The following is a 25487-nucleotide window of genomic DNA, read 5'->3' as shown; positions in this document are numbered from 1 at the left end:
TAGGTAAGTTGGGGCAATATTATTCCTCTTATGCAGTGGTAGTTTAAATATATAAACAAATAACTCCAAGTTCAATTTGTTTGGAAGCAAGCATCACGGTGATTGTCATGTAACTAACTAAGCACTTTTTTTATTGTGAGACTATGTTAGTAAAATTAAATAAGACGAGGGAGGAGGACGAAAATTACTTGTTTATGGCTTGTTCCTCCAGTTTATTGTCTTTCAAAACCTTTACTCCTTGAAATTATAGGCTTTTTCACTTTTTATTTGATGTATTTGTGCTCTGTAGTCTACAGTCTTGCAATTTTTTGTTCTTTGTTTTGTTTTAGATCATAGTTCTGTCGTTGAATTAAAATTGCAAGGATTCAGTGGGTCCTGAATTTGAAACAATTGAGAGGCGAATAACATCTATGCTTTCACATCTCCAATCTGAGTGTGGCATCCTTGAAAGATTGGTATACAAAAATAAGAACCAGCACCGTCGCTGTTCCTATTTCCAGCATCTTTTGAAGGTATGCACCTGTAGTCCAGTTTCTCTGAAGTCAGTGTTCAATGATGTGAAATTGCTTAGTGTTGGAAATTTTTTTGAAAGCTTTTTTCCTCTGTTTTTTTTACATCCTTAGTTTTTTTAAGAGTAATTGGGTCTTTGTGGAAATTTGAATGGGAAATGTGTATTACAGTTGCTTTTTTACGTGCATGTAATGTGTTTCATAGCTCATAAGTCATTCTGGGTTTTGTTGTGTGGTTTGGTAATTATTAGTTGAAGAGGGATTTAAAGCTCCTGCAATCGGTAGGTTTATTTGTTATCAAAGGAGATAAACCAAAACAGAAGGTTCATTTTTTAGAGAGGTAGGTTTATATTATTATTTCTTTCAGCATCTTTGGAGTTTTCCAATTTTATGTGCAAAAGATTCAATTTAGATATTACATCAAGATAACTAAAGAGGTGGCATGTTTGCATGTTTAAAACGTGTAGAGTGCCTTTCCTGTTGATATTTCATGCATTTCATCTCTTACCATTTTTTCAAAATGATATCAACACGCGTTAATGACTGAATAAAAGTGGGAAAACTAGTGTACCTTATGTAGCTAGGACAATGACATGGATATAATATGTAAAAATTTCAAATGTTTCAAATTGGGTATATGTCTTTTCCTAGACTGTTTCAATAATATGTGCAAGGCAAAGAGGAAAAAATTGCAAAACTTTTAAATTCTCATTGTACAAGATGTCATGAAAATTGGAAGTGAAAATTTATAGTTTCCATGTAAAAAATGTGATACCAATACCATAGACCATTATTCAAACTTACACGTTGTGGTTAAAGAACGAAGTATGCGAATATAGATGTTGCAGTATTATAACACAAAATTACAATCTTCTGAGAAATGGCTCACTCTTGTATAATCAAACAGATTGCAGTCCGGCTTCTTGTTTGCCCTTCATTTTGTGATGTTATTATAGGCCTGGTCTTGTTGGTAGTAATATTGTTCTACTTACTGTTTCATAACAGCTTGAAAAGGAGAAAATACAATGATGAAAAGCATAATTTTTTGGAACGTCTTTTAGGATCTGCACGACTACTTGCAGAGGTAAACTGCAGCTAAATATCATTAAACGATTCTCTTGCTGTTTTCAATACTTTTTAATAATAATAATAATAAATTAAGATCAACATGTTTCTACTGTTGCTGGCTTATTAACTGCTTCCTCTTCCCATGCATAGAGTATGACTACGAGGATTCAACACATTAATTGATGCTAATAGGGACTTGGGTATTATGGGTGCCCAAATCCCACATCAAGTAGTATGAGGTGTCCAAGTACTTAGGGAACCCTTCCTTAAATGCAAGCTATAAGGGGGAGAAATCAAACCATTTAAATACTAGCATTCCATACTACCTGATGTGGAACTTGGGAACCCCATAATACCCAAGTCCCTATCAGATACTAATAGGATTTTTTTCCCTCTATGCATACACATAGATTTAGCATTAGATTGCTTATTTCTTCCATGGTCCTTTCTCTTACTTCAATCGATGTTCTGTTTTTCCATGCAGATGGTTGAACCAATACTGAAGGCTGCAACGAATCCTTCTACTAGTATCAACTATCATGGGATCTACTTGTATCATGTGGTTTCTATTATAATGATTTGTTCATTTATTCTATATGCTCAGGGTTTAGATGGTTGGCCATAGCTTGATCATGGTATAAAAGGAATGTTAAACCTTTGTCTTTTACTTTATAATATAGGTTCTAGTGCCGGTTGATATTACCAAATGATACAAAATGCATATTTATACGAGTTCAATATTTTTTTCTTCATCTTTATTCCGTGTAATTACGATACCATTTGAACAACGTTTGGAATTTACATGTTTAATTTTAGACAGTTTTATATAATTACGATACCATTTGAACAACGTTTGTTCATTTAGTGTGTTGTCATTCTTATGTAATTTTAAAGGAATTTTATTTGATGTTTTTTCTGCTGCATGTTTGTTCGTCATTACAGATCTTTGTTGAAATGGGAACAGGAACTTCGTATTTCATACTTGATAACCTCAAAGTTTTGCTGGTAAAAAAAACCCTCAACTCAAGTTTTGAGTTTCTAAAGCATTTTCCAAATTTTTGTTGGTTATAGGCATCTACCATGATATAGTCTATTATTTAGTCCTTTAGTCTTATTTTTTTCTTGTACACTTTGGAAGGATGGAACATACAATCCCTTAGAAATTATTACCGTGGTCAGCTTGCATGGTTATTGAACATCTTTTTTGAGTAATTTGTTAAGATTTCCATATAAAATTTCTTTCCATGACTTTTTAATAGTGAGATATCTGTATTGTATACTAAATCTTTTTCTATGGGGATTTCTGTGACAATTATGGCTTTGCTAGGGTGTCTACGAGTTTTGGTCCAACAGGTAAGTCTCTCTCTCTCTCTCTCATATTTTTTATGTATCATAATTTAGTCATGGTTTCATCATTGTTGAATTGGAAGTTTAATGTTGATCACTGATGCCGCTGTTATTTGTAAATTAACTGTAAACTATAAAGTACAAGTGATATTATTTAGCACTGTAAAATTAAAGAATTTGTACTACATAAGACGTTATGGTGTATCTCACTTAATTGTTCATTTATCTTGATTGAGCTTCTTCCCCATCTTGTGTAGATATTACTTGATGTTGTTTTATTGTTCAATATGGTTTCTTCCATGTCTACAAATAAGCAATCAATAAAAATAACTCATGACGGAATAGAGGTTAGTTTGTTGCTGTACCACTAAACTCTCTTCTGTATATACTTATACATAGACATGAGTATGTATTCGAAAATAATAATTTACATGCTAGTCTATTCTTTCTTCAACTGTTCTGATGTATACTACTGAATCAGCTTTTTAGAGAGTTTTACCTGTTAGTGATGATTATGTTACATTAGAGTGTGTCTGAAAATAGGATAAGTTTATATTACATGAGAGGAAGCATAAAAGGCAGAATGAAAGTCAAGGTGAGGACTTTGGTGGAAATCTTTCTGTTCAACCATCAGGTGTCAACTATAACAGTATCGAGTCTATTCTTGGGGGTAAGAACCATGATGTGCTCATTTCTGCTATTTTATAATCACTCAGTGTTCTTTATTTGTATAATTAATCTAATTACTTGGTGCATTGTTCAGTTGCTGATAATTAATTGTTTTATAATAAATGTCTTGTTAGCATGGCTTGTATTCAATAGGATTAATAAACTGAGAGTTTGAGAAAAAGAGAGGAAGTTTTTAGAATCTGAAAACTGATTGTTATTCTGAATCGGAATGAAGTACAGAAAGGTAATTATACACTGAATATCTAGATGCTGCCTATTTGTTTAGTTAGTTAACAGAATGCTAGCTAACTGTAACTGCTAATTCATACAGAATTCAATACAAAATTAACTAATAGAAGCTGAGACTGAATCCATATAATATCTGATGTAATAATAGCTTGACTCCTGTACCTAACTTCTACACTAGAGCATCAGACTTGCATCTCCCACCACAATCTAAAATCGATCCACTCCTCCACGTTTCTCAGTTTAAAAAGGCAGTGGGGAGGGGTGTGCAAAAACTACTATGCTATTGGAACTGGAAGGGCAGGTTGAAGAGAATGTCCTAGATTGAATGTCAATTACAATGCATGGAGAGACTATGGATCAGGTGTTCATTAAGTAGTTCCAACATACGAGCTGAGCTGGTGGTTTGGAGTCAATTTTCAGACTTCAACCTTGAGGACATGGATCTCGGGAAGGAAGGCTTAAAACTGTAATGATACTAACTTAATAAGTGTACAAAGTAGTAATTTTATGTTAACTTGCAATGCCAAGGCTAAGACATTCAATTTCATGGGAAATGAAAGTGATCAAACAAAAGATGACAAAGGGGATTCACTTGCTAGAATACTTACTGATGTAAATGCAAAGGATGGTCTTTTTTAAGCACTGATGTTTTCAAATGCAAGAAACATTGAAAATGTCTTGATTTTTGACAATGAATCTTTCAGTAGTAATACTACAGTAGGAAAACTTGATTTAATATGAAAGGCATTATAGTCGACCATGTAGAATGTACTGACTTTTGATGACCCAAGGAAACCTGATCCTGGTCTCAATCTCCATTCAATTGCTCGAATTTTTGAAGGAAATTTCTTTATACATTAGTTCCAAATCTATATGATCTTCATATGATATTTACTATACAAGTTTACCACAACTTTTGCACATCTTGATCAGGAACAAAATCTCGAAGGACTATAAAATTACATTTACAAAGCAATAATATACTATGGAAAGGATTCTCTAATTTTCATAGTTGGTTGAATTGATGATTCCCTCACCATCTTTTTTGCAGCAAGTACTTTATGAATGCTACCTGTTCTTAATTAGTATGTATATGTTTATGTTAGTCATGACAGTATAGACTGATTAGTGACATCAAGTTCATGCTAATGATCAATCCAAAGGCCAAAGCACATAAAATAGCATTGTTCAAAAATGATCATAATGTAAACAACTATGTAGCTGAACTGACATACAATGGGAACAGACTAATCATGCTCTCTGCACTGAAAAATTAAGAATGAAATCTTTAATTTCATCATTAGCCCTATCCAAGGCTGTCTTTCCATCAGCATCTTTTACATCATATTTTGCTCCCGCTCTCAAGAGTTCCTCGATTTTTGGCTTGTCACTTTCTGATGCAGCTAATAAAAGTAGGATGTCGACGGGGTGGATGTTTTGGCCTAGAAGAGCCTCCATTTTATCATATGTTCCCTCAACAGCAAGCATTCCCATATAGTTGAAGTACTACAAAAGATTATGATGTAAATATATATTTTACTACAGCTATATTATAAGAACATTTTCCATCACACGCATATGTAGTCCTAGGATCTAACCTTACCACACTATAGTCTATACTTATAGAGAATTTCTTTTTCAATGGCACAACATGCAGATGAACTAATCCTCTCATGGTTTCATTCACAATGAAAAGTTTTGATTTTGAGAAGAAAACTAAATCATTTTGATAGTGTTGAAGACTTCTTATGATCTTTCTAGACGTGCTTTATATGGTATTTTCTGTTTACAAAATGAAGGAAGTCTCGCTGGTAATTTTGAGAGCAGACAGATTTAAACACATATCACTCAGAGCAATACTAATCTATCTTCACCACTCGCACTTTTCTTCAATTATATTTGCACTACCTTTTTCACTTTTCCAATTTCTTTTAATCTAAAACATTGTGCAGTTATAAAATTTTAATACTAACATACTATTGAACCACAAATAAGTATCTACTCAAGTTTCTACTCAACATGTTTCATGAAATTGAAAATCATGGTGAAAGTTGTTTTGTTCTCACATATTTTCAGAGTCACTCCGATAACATAAATATATCACTAATGCATAATCACAATACTCCATATTTACTCAAGTTACTTTTTTTTCCAAACAACTAACACCATTCTTACTAGTTATTATAAACTCCCAATAAAAGAACAAAACAATTAATTTTTGATGTTATTATTTATGTTTTTCCTATAATGTTCTTAATTATATATTATTTCATCTCATATATTTTCCTTTTTGCAATAAATAACTAAGTTAAAAGGAACAGAGGAATAACTAAAGCGATAAAGTTTTTGTTTTTTGTTTTAGTTTACCAACCTGTTCAACATCATCTCTATCAAAATCATTACGAGTCTGGCTACCATAAATGCCAGCACCTTCCGCATCAACACCATTCTTACCAAATTTGAACCAGCATGTGAATCTTGAGCCATTGGAAGGTCCATTAATTCTAGAGGTGAGGCTTGACCATCCAACTGATCTTTTTCTGATACCAAGAAACCGTGAAGAACTCAAGTTTGAGGAAGAAGAAATTTGTGACTTGGAAGAATTCGAAATGATGGGTTGGTGAGTAGTTGTGCATGTGATAGAAGCCATTGTTGAGTGACTTCAACAACAAAACTTAGCTTTGTGATGTTCTGTTCTATTTTCTATCCATCCACATGTTTCTTTCTGAAAGATATATAAGGGAATCATTCACTGCTTCTCATCCACACCGTGTATCTGCGCATGCAAAATTTTCTACCGTTTATCATATATTAGATAATAAATTGATGAACACATCAAATATTCATTTTTAGCGCGACCCGACCCGACCCGACCGCATCCCAATGCCAAGATGGGTCATTGCACTATTTTTAATTATTTGTTTTATGAAATTAAAATTAATCAACACGAAATGTCTCTCACATCCTCTAAAGAAAGATTAAGAGAAGGATGGGGAAAATTTAAAGAGACACCCTCGGAGTAACGAAAACATCCTTATTATTTAGGAAACTTGCACAATGGTTTAGTTCACAAAAAGTATGATTAAGTGAGGTTCTTTGGTTTTGCGGTTCAAAAATAAAAACAACCTTTTTTTTTTCACAACAAATAGAAACAACTTCTTCGATGAGAGGTCTAAGGAAATCAATCTTTGTGGAGTTTAGAGTATTGAGAAATGATATTTTGATAAAATAAATATAAAAATGACAACAAAATAGTTAGTTATTGTAGTTTATATAATCAATTACGTTGAACAAATTCTAGATATAACATGTTTCTAAATAACAATTCATTATACGCGTACTTTTCTTTAAGAATTATTTGTTGAAAATATACTTGAGAATTCAAATTTGATATTTTTTGTTTAATTTTCTACTTTATAGATAGGTATAAAAGTAGTATACTGAAATATAAAATAATTTTATATTAGTTATTATTCTATTTTTACCATTCATCACATCACATTATATAATTTTTTAAATTAAAAACAATTATCTAACTATATAATATTATGACAAATATTAAATTACGGTATAAAATTATATGAATACATTACTTTGTATTTTCTTATAAAATAGATATAAATATAATATTTTACTCATACAAAAATTTAAGATAAAAATATGTCTTAACTAATTAAATATATACAAAAAATTTACATTTTACTTCCTCGAATATTTTAAAGGAAGAATCGGTGGAAATGAAAATTTAGGGTGTATGGTTGCAGTTGCACTGCACCGCTATGTGTTGCATGGTTGCGTTGCATGACAAATAACACGTGGCGACTAATGATCGTTCCCACGTATCACCCATTCGGCGTGTCTTATATATAGCGCAAGTGTGAGAGAGAAAGATGAAGAAACCGCAATCGTGTGTATTCGTACGGTTATCATGGCGATGAAGCTCAAGTATCTATCTTCCATTGCTGAGGATGTCGTAACCAAATGTGCACAGTACGTACTACTATATCTTCATTAATTCATCTCCTACATTCTCTATTATTTTTCTTGTTGCTTAATTATCATAATCATTGTTGAAATTAATTGTTATTAATTACTTTAATTAGGAAATTGGAGATCTCGGTTGAAAATTTGGTGCATGATTTCGAACAAGAATGGAACCCTGATGTAGGAAATTACTGCAAAAATTTAGTTGAATTTGTCAGTGGGAAGGCTCTAACTGAATTGTGCCGCAACAACATACAAGAAGAAATCAATAATGCTTCATTTAGCAGATTATCCTATGATATTATGCTTGCTTGGGAGAGACCTACTTACTATGATGATGACCACTGCCTGCAGGTGTATAATTCAAATTTAATTAAATGTTTCTCAAAATAAATACATTGAGATTTATGAGCAATGAAGCACGGATACAGATAATAATTGGAAGAAAAAATCAGTTTAATCAATGTGTGGAAATTTATCAGAATTTAAGTAATCAAGCATCTGTTGCTACTTACCAAACACATTTAAATCATTGGACACTAGCAAAGAAGGAACTGCTCTTGCTTGATATCAACTTCAGCAATTAACACTGAGTTTTTATATCTAAAAATAAGATGTTGCACTACAATGTTTGTTTTGTTTCTTCTCCTGCAATTAATCAAACTATATATGATATTATATCATGATGAAGTATATGAGGTTTTCAGGAAGCTGAAGCAAAGGAGAAAGAAGAAAAGAAGTTAAATGTGAAAACAACACAAGAACAAGATGATATCCCTCTTTTTTATTCAGACATCATGCCTCTCCTTGTAAGAATATCTTTCCCCCTATGGTGAAGACAATGTGATTTTTTTATGTTATTACAGAATACAATGGATGAATTATAAGCTCTACCCCTTTACTACCTTTTTCGTTTGTTTTAAACGTATGATTTAATTCCAGCCTTCTCTAGCTTGTTTCCTAAGGACTTGTTTGGATAAATAAGCGCTTTATAGCATAAGCTTATCATAAAAATACCTATCTATATGCTATTTCTTTAACAAAATTTATGACTTCAGGTTTAGATTGTAAGTGATTACACTTACTTTGTACAATTTGTTTTCTAATCATATTTAAATACACTATCTCACCAGGTTACTAATGAGCCAAGTGTTGGAGAGGATGCATTTGTATGGTTGGGATCGTTAGTCCCATTAGTTGCAGATGTAGCAAATGGAAGGTTTACTTTTGAATCTTTAACAGCATCGACTGGCCTCCGACTACACTATCCGGCATACGACATGTTCTTGAAAGAAATGGACAAGTAATGATTTGATATGATCTTGCATGTATCTGACCATATTTCTGATTTATTAGATGGCATCTATCTTGGTTTATTTACGAGATACGCAGGATATGAATTATCCAAACTATCTGCAAATCTAGATTGCTGAAATAGCCTACACTAGTTGGTAAAAGAAACGTTACTGAAATAATACATCATATAAAAAATTAATAACATTAGTATATAACTCAGGGTTGAGATCAATTTTAATGCAGAGAATTCGATCTGGCTATATTCCCTTCCCTAGCTACGCTAACTACATGATACATCCCACTGTAATGGTTGTGTAATTTTGAATTGTTGGTGATAAGCTTTTATATTTATTCAACTCTGAATTGATATAGTACTTCTTGATGATTATATGGTGGAAAATCATTTGAAGTTTGTAATCTATTAAAGGCTAGTTATTTTCTTAAGAAATTTGGCACTTAGAGTAAAGTTGGAACTCCTTTAATCTCTTGCCTCTTGAAATAAACCAAAACTCATAAGCAGCAGAAGAGTTCCACATTCTTATTATCCTTTATTTTTAAATTCGTTATTCTTTAGGTGCATAAGACATTTGCAGAAACAGGCAACACCAACTGGTGTGGAACTGGCTGATGATGAATATATATTACATGTAGAAGGAACAGCCAGCTCTCAGAGAGTAGTTCGCCACATCGGATCAACAAGTTGGCCTGGTCCGCATTTTGGTCTATCTGATCATTTATTTTTATAGTGCATTAGAATCTCCTATTAGGTTAATGTATTCACAATAGAAATGTGAATGTTGCTTTTTTAATTGTCAGGTAGGCTTACACTGACCAATTATTCTCTTTACTTCGAGGCTTCGGGAGTAATAAAGTATGATGATGCTCTCAAAATAGACCTCTCTAAGGATGTTGAGCAGAGTGTTAAACCAGTTGCCACAGGTCCATGGGGAGCCCAACTTTTTGACAAGGCCATAGTCATTGACTCGACTGATTTGTAAGAACACTGCACTATAGCATAGCATAGCATAACGGTTTTTATCACATCCGTATACTTTTTTTAGTTATGTATGTTAAATAGGCACACTGAATTATCAGATAAGGATAAAATATACACAAAATGCGTTCAATATTGTTGTTTGACTTCTAGGAACTCAGGAAGTTGACCAAAGCCTAAATTCAAACTGAAAACTCGTACAACATTAATTCAGATGAACTAAATTCCTGAATGATTATAGAATATGCAGAATTCTATATCTGATGTGTATCAAACTGATTTAAAAAGTGATTAAATTTTTGGCTTTCCAATTTCTTAATGTGTTATTTGTTATTTTTTATAACTTTTGATATCTGATGTCTTACATGTCATTTTCCCCTTAATGCAATATTACAAATATATCTAATCTTCAATTATGTCAGTAGAATGAATAAATTTTTCTTCTAAATTTTCCAGATCCGAGGGAGTTGTGCTGGAGTTTCCAGAGCTAACAAGTTCTACAAGACGTGACCATTGGCTTGCATTGATAAAGGAAATACTGTTTCTCCATCAGTTTTTATCAAAGTACAATGTAAAATGCCCAATACAAACATGGGAGATGCATGCAAGGACAATATTGGGAATCATACGACTGCATGCAGCTAGAGAAATGCTAAGAATATCACCTCCTGTCCCAACAAAGTTCTTAATATTTTCGTTATACAACGAAATACCAAAAGGTGATTATGTGCTAGAAGAGCTTCATGATAGCCTCAGAAAGGTCAATAGTAGACAGGCATGTAGTGCAAGTTCTATACTTAAGAGTATGAACATTGCCGGGCCAGTAGTTTCCGATTCAATAGTAGAAGAGACAAGTCCAACAAACAAAAGTTTTGATGTTTTAGATGATAGTCCCTCGTTGGATTCGGCTATTAAACAATCTAGGGAGGAAGAAAAGAAAGTTCTCGTTGCTAAAGCTACCACTGAAGAATTAAAGGAGGAAGGAGTCACCGACAGTGTTCTGGTTTTGACGGTAAGGATTTAAGTTAAAAAAAGCACATATACATCCTCAATTTGATTATCTCTAGAAGGCAGGGATGCATAAATTTTTTCCTCATTTTGATTTCTACCCATTTATTTTTTACAAAGGGCAATGTGAAGTTCATATTCACCATTAGTTTAAAAAAAGTGTCTCCATTAGGATGTTTCACAATTCATTGTTCTTTTGAGAATCAAATACGGGATTGTCGTATCATAGAAAGAAACCATGTCATGTTTGGAATTGAGACTTAACCGCTGTTTGCTGATTTTATTGTATAGGAACTACTAAAGCCACTTAAAAGTGTAGTCCCTTGGTTGCAAGAAATCTTCACATGGGAAAGACCACCAGTTACTCTTGCTGTTCTTGCTGCATCCCTGATAATCACCTACATGTAAGTTTTTATTTCTTTAACTGTTTATTTTCCTTATATGTATCTATCAAATTGTGTTACATTGTCTCATGAGTGAGTTTTGCTATACATTCAAGGTACATAATTAACATCAGGTATACAATGCAGGGAATGGGTTGGAAAGATAGGTGCAGCTTTCTTGATTTGGGTGATAATAAAGATGCTTGAGGCAAGAGAGAAAAAGATTAATGAGAAATGCAACGAGATAGTAATCAGTAGATCCAATATGGCTTCTGATCAATCTACGATTGATAGCATTGTCTCAGCCCAACATGGATTGTACACTGTTCATGAGATGATGCAGATAACAAACATAGCAATGTTAAAGATATGGTCTATACTTATTTCCAAGGCTGACAAGGTAATTTCTTGTACGATTTTCTTTTCCTTTTAGTAATATTGGCAAGGATTGAAACATCTTCATAGAATGATTACAAAACTATTCTTTTAGGAGAGGATTATTAGTAACCTGTTGAGTAAATTTTTGTGGATAACATTTATTATAATAACATGAATTTGTGAGTGAAAGGACCAATGTTCGATTTCACAAAACACACCTTTGGGGAGGGGCTAGGAGCTTTAAGTGTGACTAAGTTCTGAATTGAGTGTTAGTTCCATAGCAAACTCAAGGGGTCGAACGTGTACGTGTAGGTATTCTCGAGGCCTTATTAGAGTCAAAGTATCTGATTACATGATTATGATGGATCATAAATTAAAAAAAACAAGGGTATTGTTAGTGTTGGGTATAGCTCATACTTGCTGATAAGGGGGCATATCGCTCGAGCGGGATTGAAGCTCCCTGCGGTATGGTTGAGGCCTTCAGGGTAATCTTGTAAACTAAACCGTACCGTATTATTTAAGCACAAGTTCTACACTATAAAACTTAAGCTTGAAGTTAATAGAAACTGCTCTGCAATCATAGATTTAGGTACAAATGGCCGAACTACGAACAAATCTCGCGGATTTTTCTTATCTATTTTCTTTTGAAATAGGGTTACTCTTTAACATTTAGCATGCTTCTTCTTTAAATGAATAGAGTTAACGAACTTTTTGACTAGTAATAAATGAGGATTGAGACTTGGATACACATTCAAATGAAAACAAATAGTATACAAGTTGTTTGTTGTTTGTATGGCAGCATGCAAATGCAGTGATGGTGGCAATGGGTGGATTGGCATTCTTATTGGCAGTAATTCCGTTCAAATTCTTCCTAATGGGTCTCATTGTGCAAAGCTTCACCATGACATTGAAGACAAGCAGCAAGTCTTCTGGAACTGGGAATAGAAGATTGAAGGAATGGTGGGACTCAATACCAATAGTCCCTATCCGTGTAGTAGACGATGTTCCTCCTATCACTAAAGATGCTAGATAGTGTTCTTTTTCCATTATATTGTCTAGAATCAGTTAATCTGTGTAGCCCCCACCGAAAGAACCTTTGCTTTTCTTTGCTTGTGTATAAAGGGAAGTGATAATGTACATGACAACATAAAGACTTAAAGATGCATGTATAAAAGTCATCTACATAGTATACAACTTGTCGGCTGTTTCATTGCATTTCTTGCTTCAACTGTTTATAGTATATGAGAAAATAAATTTAGAAGTGTTATTTATAGAGCTAGTTACTATTGGAATTTTATGGAAAGGCTAGTGGTTTTGAATTAATCTTGCTGAGTCAACGAAGAAGAAGAAGTTGGTTCTGTATTTGATTAAAAATTAGAGTGCATAAGTTAGATACTACATGTTTGTGTTTTGATATCATCTTGATTCAGTTTATTTTTAATTTTGTGACATTTAATTTACATTTGAATTTCCAATGTTTAGCTTAGTTTCTCTGTCTGGAACAGAGACTAGGCAGCATATTAGCCGTTGTCAATTCATACTCACCATTGACTTCTCAATTTTTTTTGTCTATATCTTTTACTTTGCAATTAGGATATGTTGGTTGGGCTGAATAATGATCCTCAGCTGAAGTCAGATTCCATTGTCTGAGGACTATTATTGTCATTGTTCTGAACTATCTAATGAGTGGCCGTTAGAGTCCATTGTGTTTGATTGTTATTGGTGTAGGGATTTCTAGAGGCTAATGTGATTTTATCTATATTTGCAGATGTATTTTTGTTTTTGTGGATAGTATGAGAAATTTTATTTATTATATTTCCATATTTGAACATTATAAACTCTTTAAAAGAGTACTAGTAAGTTTAAAGGACATCAAGTATATGTGTATGAGATGATTGTGAGATTCTAGTCACTGGTGGAACATAATTCTTCAATATTTTTAGTGAAGCAATTATCGTTATCGAGGTTGACAACATACTACAGTTTCACGGATAGGTGAAATATCTAGACACAAATTAAAGTTTTAATATATTGGATTGGTTCAAAATGAGAACGATATCAAAAGTGATAATATATAGTTTGACATATAAATTAAGGTGTTGGTGAAAAGACTGAAACAAGTCACGAGTTTAATTATCTCAAATACTCAATAAACGTTCACTACAGGTCATCAAAATTTTTATGGCATTTTAATAACAAATGAGGTGGTCGATGAGGAAAAAAAGAAAAAAAGGGAATTGTTGTTGAAAGTTAATTTTCAAAAAGCTTATGATTAACTGGAGTGAGAGTTTCCTAATCAACATTATGACAAACATGGTTTTTCATGCCAAATGGTGCGCTTGGATAAGAAAATGCCTCATAAGAGTTTGAGATGAGTAGGAGTTTACGAGAGGGTGGCCCTATATTCCTTTTCTTATTTTTAATTGTAGCATAGGAGCTTAATATCTTGATGAGAAGAGCTGTAGAGTTGGTAAGATCTAAGGGGTTTACTTTTGAAGGACACGACGATCAAATATCTCATTTACAAAACTCTTATAATAGGTGGATAGTTGGGACAGTGTAAGAACTATACAAACACTTTTAGTATGTTCTTTTCAATTGGTTTGGTATTAGCTCGGTGTTACGTTGCGAGTTGTTTCAAACATGGAGGATTTCGTTGGTATATTAGGAATTGGAAAGTCGGTCTCAAATCAAGTGTTCTTTGCGTGGAGTGTTTGCATTTGGTCTCTATGGAAAACAAAGAATTCAAACATTTTTCAACAACAAAAAAAGTAGAGCATTCTAAATTAATAGATGAAGTTAAAACTTTGTCTTAGATGTGGGTTAGAAACAAGCCAAAAGCTCACTTAACACATTAGTTAAATCAACCTAGATTTTGTGTAACTGGAGATGTTTAATTGTTATATCCACATTTGTTGTTTTGCTAGCTAGATTAAAGGCTTTTTCATACTGTTTTAGGCATGGAGTAGTTTGCATTGACAGCTTGGCGCACAAAACTAAATCAAGTGTTTCTGTCAAAGTTGTTAAAATATTTATGTTTCATCTTATTATTAAGTTAATTTCTTTTCTGGTCCCAATATTCTCCCAATTGGATAATTTTAAGGTATTTTTTGGTCAAAATATATCTCTGAATTAACTAATCAAATGTGTTTTTTGATCAAAATATATCTCTAGATTAATTGATTTGAATATGTATTTTAAAGACATTTGATAACATAAAAAAGTGAGAAAAGAAGCTACATATTGTTATTGTCATTGATGTATTAGGCGGGCTCAGTTGTGCTTTGGGCTTGAATTCGTTTTGTAGGACCATACATGTGAAATGTCTAGAAGAAATTAATCATTTTTTCTTCTTCTTCTTCTATAACACAAGTGATAAAAATTTAAATATATTTTTTATCATTTTATTTAATCCAACATAAATTTTTTAGTTTTCTTATTTTTAAAATTCATTTTTTATTTTTATATTGATTAATTTTTAAAATTTATTTAATTCTTCATCAATTTAAATAATGTACTATTCTCATTAATAACATGATATTTTGATTCAATTTGTGAGTTGAATAAAATAATTTTTATGTCATTATTGTTATAATTGATTTTATTTTATATTTAAATAATATATAAATAAAATTTAAAATAAATAAATAATACGTTAAAAATGTATTTATTTTATTAATAATTTAATATTTTATTTATTTTACTTTAATATTTAAATTTATTATATTTTTAAAAATATTTATTATGTTTATACATTAAATATCTTAAAAAATTATTTTATTTTATTTATAATTTATTTTTTATCCAACTATAATTTAAAATTCAAAATATTCACTTATTTTATTTTTAATATATAAATAAAATAAATAATAAAATTAATTACAACAATAATGAGATGAAAGTTATTTTATCAAAAATCACAAATGTCTCTTAAATGTTATATTATTAATGAAAGTATTACATAATGAGAAAAATAATAGATGTCTAAAAGGATTCTAGGAATTAATTAATAGAGACAAAAAACTAATTTGAAAAAAATAATTTAAAAATAATTTAAAAATAATTTAAAAATAATTTAAAAAAAATAGTATAACAAAAAATGTATTTAAGCCAAAAAATAATAATGTCTCGTGTGACGATGGTAATGAGAACCATGTTGTGCAATCTTTATTATCCAGAAGAATCAGATGCATTGCAAAGGAAGATTATTATAAAGACACTTAACGTTATTAATTACAACAATAATAATATAAAAATTATTTTATTTAATTTATAAATATTATCTAAATATTATATCATTAATTAATATGTCACATCATAAAAATAATAAAAAATTAAAATATCTAAAAAATTAATTCATTAAAAAACCAAATACTTTTAAAAATAAAACGACTAAAACTTTATTTTTTATAAAGTAGAAAGATAAAAGTGCATCTAAAAACCAGAAGTGGTGTTTACAACTTTCAACATTAATATTCGTCCTTTTTGTTCACTTTAGTAACAAAGAACTTTTATGTAATTATTGCTGAATTAAAAAATATATTTGAATTAGATTTCAATGTAAATGGTTAAATATAAGAAAAAAAATACTGTATTATATTAAAGGATATACTTTTTTTATACAACTTTTTTTACCGTCTATTTTTTACTATTTTCATACTACTTTGTTTAGTAAAAAAAAAAAACTAAGTCGGTTAACATTTTATTTTAGAAAAGTTCCATTTCTCCAAAAGTTTTATATGTCGATACTTCCAAATTAATATTGTCACCGTCGGTGGCATTTTTCACTTGTCGGCAAGATTATATCCATCCACGTGTTTTGACATTTGATAGGATCATTTTATTACAACAAGTTAACTAAAAATTAATGGGATGTTTTTTAAAATAAATAAAATTGTGAAAGAAAAACTATTAATAAATAAAAAGATTCTGATAATCATTTTATAATTATTTAATTTTATAAATCTTTAATTGCGAAAAGATAATATGCACAGTTTAATTAAGTCATTTGACAAAATTTAGATTTATCTTTTGAAATTACGAAACTAAATTTTCACTTTTAAATTTAAACAATACAAAGTAAAAATTGAGTTTAATAAAAATTCATTATCACACTAAAATAATATTATATAGATAATTAAAAATGATAATGGATTGTTTAAGACAGATAGAATGCAATAGTGCATAGGTTAAATAAGTAATTTTATATTTGCATATATAATTAATAAATATATACGGTTACATATTATAAAGAGTCAAAAGACTAAAACAAGAGTTTTAAGTCTAAAAAAATATTTATTTGATAAATAAAAAATATCTCTAAATTATATAATGTATGATAATATTAATTATATTACAAATTGAGCTATTATAGTTATATATTAGTTTAATTGAAATAAAATAAATTTTGAGTCTTCTGTTTTTGATTTAAATTTAAATTTTATTACTATATATTTTAAAAATTATAAACGATATTTCACAAAAAAGAGTATTTCGTTGATACGTCGTTAATGTAAGATATTTAGTTCAATGATAAATCTAATATCGTACGGAATAATATCTAGGACAAATTCTAACTATTTACTTTTCTTTCTAAGAAAAAAAATTATTTTGTTCTCTATTTATGAATCTTCACGCTAAATTAAAATTATTAGAAAGCATCATGTCGGTAACGAGATTTTCACATCTCTACTTTATTGTTTTCCTAAAGACATGGAAAGTGGGCCCTATCGTTACTACTTTTGTCGCCCATAATGAGGTCGGTGTCGACTTGCTGCGTTTTTTTAGGAGTAATGGTAAAAGAAATGTATAATTATTCTTTTCTTTTTCTCTTAATTTAATTTTATATAATATTTTAATTTTTTTCTTTTTATTTAATTTTATTATAAAAATTCAAAAATATAAAAAATAAAAATATGAGTTTATTTAAAGATTTTGAGTTATAAATTTGATAGAATTTATTTTATATTAAAAATAATAATTAATTTTGCGAATTTTATTTTAAAAATTTGATGATTTATTTGTAAGAAAAAAATATTATTAATATTTTAAAATATAAAATATCATATTATTTATTTAAAATTAAATTGGAAAAAAAATAATAATTAAAGTATTATATGAAATTAAGTTAAGAACCACAAGAGTAATTATGATTAAAATAAAATAATTTTAAAATAATTTATATTTTTAATTTTAGACAACACACTTTATTTCTTCTATTGTATTATTTAATAAAATATTATTTTCATTATTTCAAATACAATATCTTCAATTAAATATTTATAATATTAATAATGTATCAATAGTTAACAAACTGAATTTGGTAAAAATAATTTTTTTATATTTTCTTTTACATTTTTTTAATATATGTAAAAATATCAAATGACACTATTTTGATATAGTGAAAGTACTTGAAATTTCACACATAACTTTGAGATTTTGAGTCGAAACCTAAGACGAGATGATTTAGTGTAATAATATCAATATTTATAATTGAGGTAGCTTTTTTAAAGTTTCGAATTCAAATTTGGAACAACATCTCCAATATAATTATATCCTCGTATGTTAGTTGATTAGGTCTTACAAATATTTTCCTATATTTTTAGAGTTAATTAGAGTTTTAGTCATCCTATTTTTATCAATTCACGAAATCGATTATTTTATATTAAAAATTGATATTTTTGGTTTTTGATTATGAGTTTTTAACTATAAAAAATGACGTCCGGTCATAGTTTAAATAACATAATATAAATACGAATATGTAGAATGATTAACACTCGTGAAAATCACAAAAAATCTTTTAAAAATTTAACTTTCAACTTGAGAATTTTTTTTATTTTTATAATTTAGTTAATGACATATGAATAATTAATAAGTCTAAATTGTTTCATATCATGAAAATTGTACATCACATAATTTAAAATATATCAAATCTTTGTTTTTAAGTTATAAAATCTACAAAAATGAATAAAACAGCCGACTTTTAAAATATAGATATCAACTCCTTAAGTTGATAAAAATAAAAAGATCAAAATTATAATTAATTTTTTTAAAATATTAATATGTTATTTTGTAAAAAAAAATTAATATATTTTAAAGTATGAAATGTTCACTAATTTTTGTTGAAAATCTATTGAATATTACCACGTAAACGTATTTAAGATTCATTTGCTTTGAATTACTTTTTATTTTAAATCTATATATATATATATACTATTTTTTTTCTTTGGCACAACATATCTTTATATTTTTGATGCGAAAATGATTATATCAAATGAGAAAACGTATATTATGCTTTTTGACAAAATCATGTCTTGATACCTTCCCGGCATCCAATTTCTTATTCTTTTTCACTTTCGTTAGAAATCATAGTGCTTCTGCTTTTTTCCAATCCTTTTGAAATTACGAAAGAAGTTAAATAAATGAAGAAAATGTCAGAAAATAAAAGTAAAAATCATGTATAATATTCTTAAATTTTACTTCAACTAACAAATATTTTTAAATTAAATTTTAAATTAGAATTCAAAAACTTAACATTTATGTGTAATATTTTAAAGTTTATAATACATCACAATTAATTTCCACAATCAATGCAACTTTTATTCGAATAATGTACCTAACACTTTGGACATATATACTTTGATGATCTGGTTAATTCATGTCCCTATCCCGATTAGAAACTTTATCTTTGCACTTATGAGCGTCATTTTTTCCCCATAGCTTGTACACAATTAATAACTACTAAACTTTAGGCTCCAAATATAGTGCCAAGTTTAAGTTCAACAACTTGACACCTGTTCGGTTCCATTTTCTTTTTATTAATTAATCCAAAACTCACGTTAAATTAGGACTAATTTAAATCAACACTTTATAATTAATTTGAGTTGGGCACTACCTTATAAAATCTTCTTGTAAAGCACTTCCTCATATCTAGAAATGGACATATGAGCATAACTCAACTGAATTGATGTGATTTGAATTGGAGCTACATAACTTTTAGAAAATCTGTTTGTAAGTTGAGAATTATCTACTATCTATAAACATTTTATTAGTCTTATTTTATTTAATGTATAACTCTTCATAAACACAAAATTAAAATTTAAAATTTTTCTTAGCAAAAATCATATATTTCTATCATTCTAATTGATATAAATTTTAATTGAAATATATTTCATATTTTTAAAGAAGATAATATAACATTATTAACAATCATTGATGAATATTTTTCCTTCTAACATTACTGGATTTTTTTAATAAAAACAATACATATCTTTCTAAATATGGATTTTGTTGATGTTTATCAGTGTTTATTGCAATTTTTTTTTCTTCACTATCATTTTAGAGAAATGTTATTTAAACATATTTTTAAACACAAATACAAACACATATATTGTATACGTATACATATTTAAGGGCGTATACATACTTAAGCCATTAACCATATTTCTTAAAGTCATTAATCATATTTATATTTTGTCTGACAAGAATGACTAAACATTCTATTCAAATTCATTAACCAAGTTGTTCACAACAATAATCACGTTTCTTAAAGCTATTGACCAAATTTATATTTTGTCTGATAATAATGATCAAACATTCTATTCAAATCTATTAATGACAAAAGTGATAAATCACGTACATGATTATCATACAGTCCATTTACTTGATTGTTTGTTGCAACAAAATGTCATATAAAAAAGTGACAAAATTGATAAAACATTTACATTTTATCACATAGTTGTGTTCAATTGTGACAAAAGATCCAAAAATGATGTATTACTTCCAACCTGAACAACAACATATAATAAATTAGCACAATCTTATCATACAACCCTAATTTTTAGACAAAAATAAGTTGTTAACCACCTATTGTACTTCATTAATCAATAATGTTTATATTATTAATCAGAAGCAGAAAAACCAGGTATGAACCTAGAAAAATGTGTATGAATCCAAAAAAAGCAAATTTTCATATATAAGCAAAACAATGTACCAAAAACAACTGCAATTTTTCTCAATACTAATGTCTAAAAAAAACAACACATTCTTAAATGAAAGACAAAATTTGAAACTCAACATTGTGGAAAAGAAAGAAATGAGAAGTTATCTTGCAAGTGAGGAGATAAGGTTGCTCAAGTTACTTCATAATTTTTTTAATTAAAATCAGTAAATAACAAGAATAAGGAGAAATTATGGAAGAAAGGGAAAATGAATATGTGAGATTTATTTTTGTAGAGGAATACAAAAAAAAGTGAAAAAATAGAGATAAAAAAAGGAAAAAAAAAGGAAATTAAATAAAGAGATATTGTATGGAGACCACATGTATTTGTGTTTAAAATTGTGTTCAAATATCATTGTTCATCATAAAAATATTGTACTTTCTTGACTTATAATATCATCGTCCAAATGTCTTGTAATTTCTTTATATTTTTGTTATCAATAATATTTTAGAAAGCACAAATGATAAATGATTGATTTGGAAAGAAAATATAGTTGAAACGTCAGATTAATTATGTAATATTTTTGCACTTTGTTTTTACTTAAAAAAATATGCACTTTGTTTTTACTTCAAAAAATATAGTTATTTTATAAAATTTCCAACAATGAATATTTTATATTTTGAATGAGATGATTTTTTTTCAAATTAGAAAAAATCAAATAATTACACATATAGAGTACACGTCCATGGTTACTCTAGTAATTTCCACATAAATATTAGTGGATAACATTATTTTATCCTTTGTCCCTAAAGTTCTGTGCCTATAAATACCATTGATCATCCTTAGAACAATATCAAATAAAAAACAGAACAAAGAAGAAACACATTCATATTCATACACAAAAACATATTACAATGGCAGGAATCATTAACAAAATTGGTGAGACCCTTCATATAGGAGGGGATAAGAAAGAAGGTGAACACAAAGGAGAGAGCCATGTTGAACAACAACATGGGTATGGTGGAGAGCACAAAGGAGAGCAACATGGTGTGTATGGAGGAGAGCACAAAGGAGAGCAACATGGTTTGTTTGGTCATGGAGGTGAGCACAAAGGAGAGCAACATGGTGTGTTTGGAGGAGAGCACAAAGGAGAGCAGCATGGTGTGTATGGTGGAGAGCACAAAGGAGAGCAACATGGTCTGTTTGGTCATGGAGGAGAACACAAGCCAGAACAACATCATGGAGAACAAAAGGAAGGATTTTTAGAGAAGATCAAGGACAAGGTCCATGGTGAAGGTGGAGAGGGTGAAAATATCAAAAAGAAGAAGGATAAGAAGAAACGTGGTGAACATGGTGGTGAACATGGCCATGACAGCAGCAGCAGTGATAGTGATTAGATCTTATATAATTCCTCTGTTGCATCTTGATGAGAGGTAATTCATTTTATTTTTTTTGCTTTATGATCATTTTATCAATATTGTACATGATTGTTTGTATTGTTATTACTAATCTTTGTACATGGATCTTCATATGAACTTTCAAATAGATAATTCAATTGTTAAGTTAATCGGATTAATCGAGAGATCTAAAATTTAAATCTTAATTTTTCGTGTTTTTTTTATAAGAAAAAAATAAATTATAATTTGGAATTGATGTATTTTTAGTCTATTATATTATAAATTAAATACATAAGTAACATTTTAATATTTGCTTTTGAAAAAAATTGCTATCAAATGGGTGATATTTTTCTTGAATTTTGAGCTTATGATGAGAAGTTTACTTTTGACACTATGGTGGTGTTATCAAAATTTTAGATGATTTTATTTTCTTTATTCTTAAAACAGAGATGAATTACTAAAACTGAATTGATTTTATTCTGACTTTTGAGCTATAGATTGGGAATAGACTTTGACCATGCTAATTTGGGTGTTGATGACTTGTTAGGATCTCAGTTTTAGCCTACAAAGACTCCTAGTTTTTTTTTTCTCCTCAATTGACACCATGAAAATAAATCACAACTTCAATCCTAGATTTTCTAAAAAAACATTCGGTCACAAAATTAATGAAATTTCAAGATTTTAAAAAAATTAAAATAATCTATTCATCTTGATCAAATTATCCTGAAATTATTTATTTGTTAGCATATATCTTATGATTTTTTTTCTTTCTGGCGATTGCAGGTGTATGGAATCATAAGTGACAGCTATGTCCTCCTGTGTTTTAATTTCTTCTTCTAGATATCTATATATTATGTGAGTGAGAGAAAAAAAAAATGTGTGTTTCTAGTTGCTAATTCGAGTGCTTGTAATAATATGCTGTTAGTTTGGTTTGTAAAACCCTACTGCTTTAGTTAATTATGTTTGCTTTTATATCATCAAAAAGAAATAATAAGAATTTCTATTATTATTAATATTGTGCGGCTTTTTTTAATAGATTTTATCTAATCTAATTAATGTGAAACATGGATCAAGCAAATGCATCCCATAATAATTTCGAGGTTGAAAACCCCTGTTAATTAACTTTGATCGAGTTTTTTTAACCAAGTATTTGCTTCAAAACAGCCACATAAACAATTTTTTAGTTTATGAAGTTAAATACAACCTCAAAGAAAAGGATAACATCATGTATATTTCGTGACTTAAAATAATTTATGTGAAAAGGTAAAATTAAATAACTGAAAAATTACAAATTATGTTTTATCTAATTTAAATTTTATATCAGGTCTCTCAAACTCCAACCCTCTTAATTATAAACCAACAAACACTTTCGATTTGAAAAGACAATATTGTAAAGTATAATTTTGTAATACAATAAAATTTAATGATCTAAAATGGACTTAAAGTCTTGATCAGAATAATGAATAATATAATTGTGAATGTGTATAAAATGAGAGGTATTTGAGTGAATAAAATGAGAGGTAATGAAGTGTCAAATCAAGACAAATTTGATGAAGGAATCTTAGTGAGATCCTCGATGTTGGTGTTAATGACACTTTAGTCCGTTATAGAAGAAGGACCGTTGAGAGGAAAATGTGGCCTTGATTAGGTGGGCCAAGGCCCAAGTGTCATAAAGGATTCGATTGCAATGGGCTTAGGCCCATCTCAGAACACAGAAAACATTATTAACCAACACTAGACTTGATAAAAGATGTTTAATTGAGTGTTTATTTTATTGGAAAGTCAAATTTGATTTCTCTAAAGTAAAAACTTTATAAAATGATATTATAATTATCTATAATTGATTATGTATATATAAAATAATATTCATTTATTTAATAATCAATTATTAATATTATTTACTATAATTTTTTAAAATTAATTGTTCATTTTAAAAGAAACCAATCTTTCAAAAGTGTGATGGAAGAAAGAATAAAAAAAGTTCCTAATGAATAATAACAAGTATCCATAAAAGTACCGAAGTCGATAAACGCGCTTTGGGCGAATAAAAACCATGGTCTCTACACGCGGTTTTCAGTTTGCTCCCTACGTTTTCTTTTTATGTTCTATCTCCCACCCATCATCCCTCTATCCCTTATTATTAACTTATACAAAATTTTCAAATACTAACAAAAATAGTTGCAGCATTAAATTTAAATTTGTTAAAAATGTGTCTTTTTCTTCTTATACTTACTCTTACAATTATTAATATCATCTATTATAACTATAATAAAAATAATAGAAAAAAATGATATGAATACTTTCTTTATAAAAAAAATGCAATAATAATAATTTATCTTGTTATAAACAAAAAAGTCAATTATAAATTTTAAGCAAAAAAGTCAATTACAAAAAAGTGATTTCAATAATAAAATGCGTACATAAATACACAGAATACAGATAAAATCAGCGGCGACAGAAACAACAAAATAGATAGATACCACCGTTTCTATTATACCACTTTTATGCAAATTAATAAAACAACAGTCACAGCTAGCAGAAAACTCATATTATTTCATTCACTTTCTCTATATATAACATTTCTCAATTTTTCTTCTCAATCATTCATCAATATAGTATAATAATCTTGAAATTGCAATGGCTTCACTGATACTTCTGTTTTCAGAACTTGTTTGGAATCAAGAGTGGGATTCTACAGCTCTATTAGCCACTAACATTAATGCTACTGCTACATTGAAAGATCGTGTGCGTGACATTCAAAAGCAGAACACCCTGCACAAAAGTTCTCTAGAAGCGGTGAACTTCGCTGATAATCCATTGGAATCGAGGGTGTGTGTCGATTTTGTTTGGCCTTGATGATTAATTCAACTTCTATATATGCATCAATGTCTCGATCCCTTTTAAACTATATTATTAGTTTTCACTTCATTTTCTTGAGACCTCTTTTTCCTTAATTATCATCCTCCTTTTACTACGTTCGATTGTATTATAGTTCAGAATTCAGATCTTAGAGTATCTTACTCGCTCTGATTATTAACTAATTCGTTGAGAAGATGTGTAATTACTTAGGATTATTGTATAAATAATATAATGTGATGTAAAAGATTGAAAGATATTATAAACGTTTAATGAAAATGTTTGAGCACACAAAATAAAAATGATATTGCGATTTTCTCCACCTTTTTATAAATTAAAATGACATTGTGTGTACCGTTAAATGTTTTTGATTTGGGATTTTTCCCTAAGTATTTCTAGTTTCACAAAAT

General features: G+C 29.2%; 4 protein-coding genes across 4 annotated transcripts; 3 read left to right on the top strand and 1 right to left on the bottom strand.

Annotated features, from left to right (window-relative positions):
- Positions 1–356: 356 nt before the first annotated feature.
- Positions 357–5021, top strand: LOC101511410 (uncharacterized; the record flags this gene model as incomplete). The annotated part of the gene is given in 7 exon segments (XM_012713745.3): positions 357–512; positions 761–849; positions 1515–1593; positions 2062–2087; positions 2834–2930; positions 3182–3275; positions 3406–5021. Coding segments are annotated over 7 exon segments (768 nt in total), but the record flags the coding sequence as incomplete, so codon positions are not given.
- On the bottom strand, positions 4972–6564 carry LOC101491950 (protein LHCP TRANSLOCATION DEFECT). Its single transcript, XM_004493142.4, has 2 exons — positions 6214–6564; positions 4972–5348 (listed from the first exon to the last, which is right to left on the bottom strand). Exons 1-2 carry the CDS (start codon positions 6490–6492, stop codon positions 5094–5096), a joined length of 534 nt encoding a protein of 177 aa, XP_004493199.1. The 5' UTR covers positions 6493–6564; the 3' UTR covers positions 4972–5093.
- Positions 6565–7693: 1129 nt separating this feature from the next.
- Positions 7694–13100, top strand: LOC101511105 (uncharacterized). The gene is made up of 10 exons (XM_004493287.4): positions 7694–7832; positions 7946–8180; positions 8534–8635; positions 8960–9129; positions 9697–9830; positions 9939–10116; positions 10573–11128; positions 11416–11528; positions 11655–11907; positions 12685–13100. Exons 1-10 carry the CDS (start codon positions 7771–7773, stop codon positions 12916–12918), a joined length of 2037 nt encoding a protein of 678 aa, XP_004493344.1. The 5' UTR covers positions 7694–7770; the 3' UTR covers positions 12919–13100.
- An 8576-nt stretch (positions 13101–21676) lies between these two features.
- LOC101491644 (drought-responsive protein) lies at positions 21677–23234 on the top strand. Its single transcript, NM_001364872.1, has 2 exons — positions 21677–22257; positions 23005–23234. Exon 1 carries the CDS (start codon positions 21739–21741, stop codon positions 22219–22221), a length of 483 nt encoding a protein of 160 aa, NP_001351801.1. The 5' UTR covers positions 21677–21738; the 3' UTR covers positions 22222–22257; positions 23005–23234.
- Positions 23235–25487: the final 2253 nt, after the last annotated feature.

Source organism: Cicer arietinum, chromosome 3 (assembly GCF_000331145.2).
Source record: "Cicer arietinum cultivar CDC Frontier isolate Library 1 chromosome 3, Cicar.CDCFrontier_v2.0, whole genome shotgun sequence".
NCBI lineage: Eukaryota > Viridiplantae > Streptophyta > Magnoliopsida > Fabales > Fabaceae > Cicer > Cicer arietinum.
The sequence above is the reverse complement of the archived record's forward strand: the minus strand, read 5'-3'. Positions and strand labels throughout refer to the sequence as shown.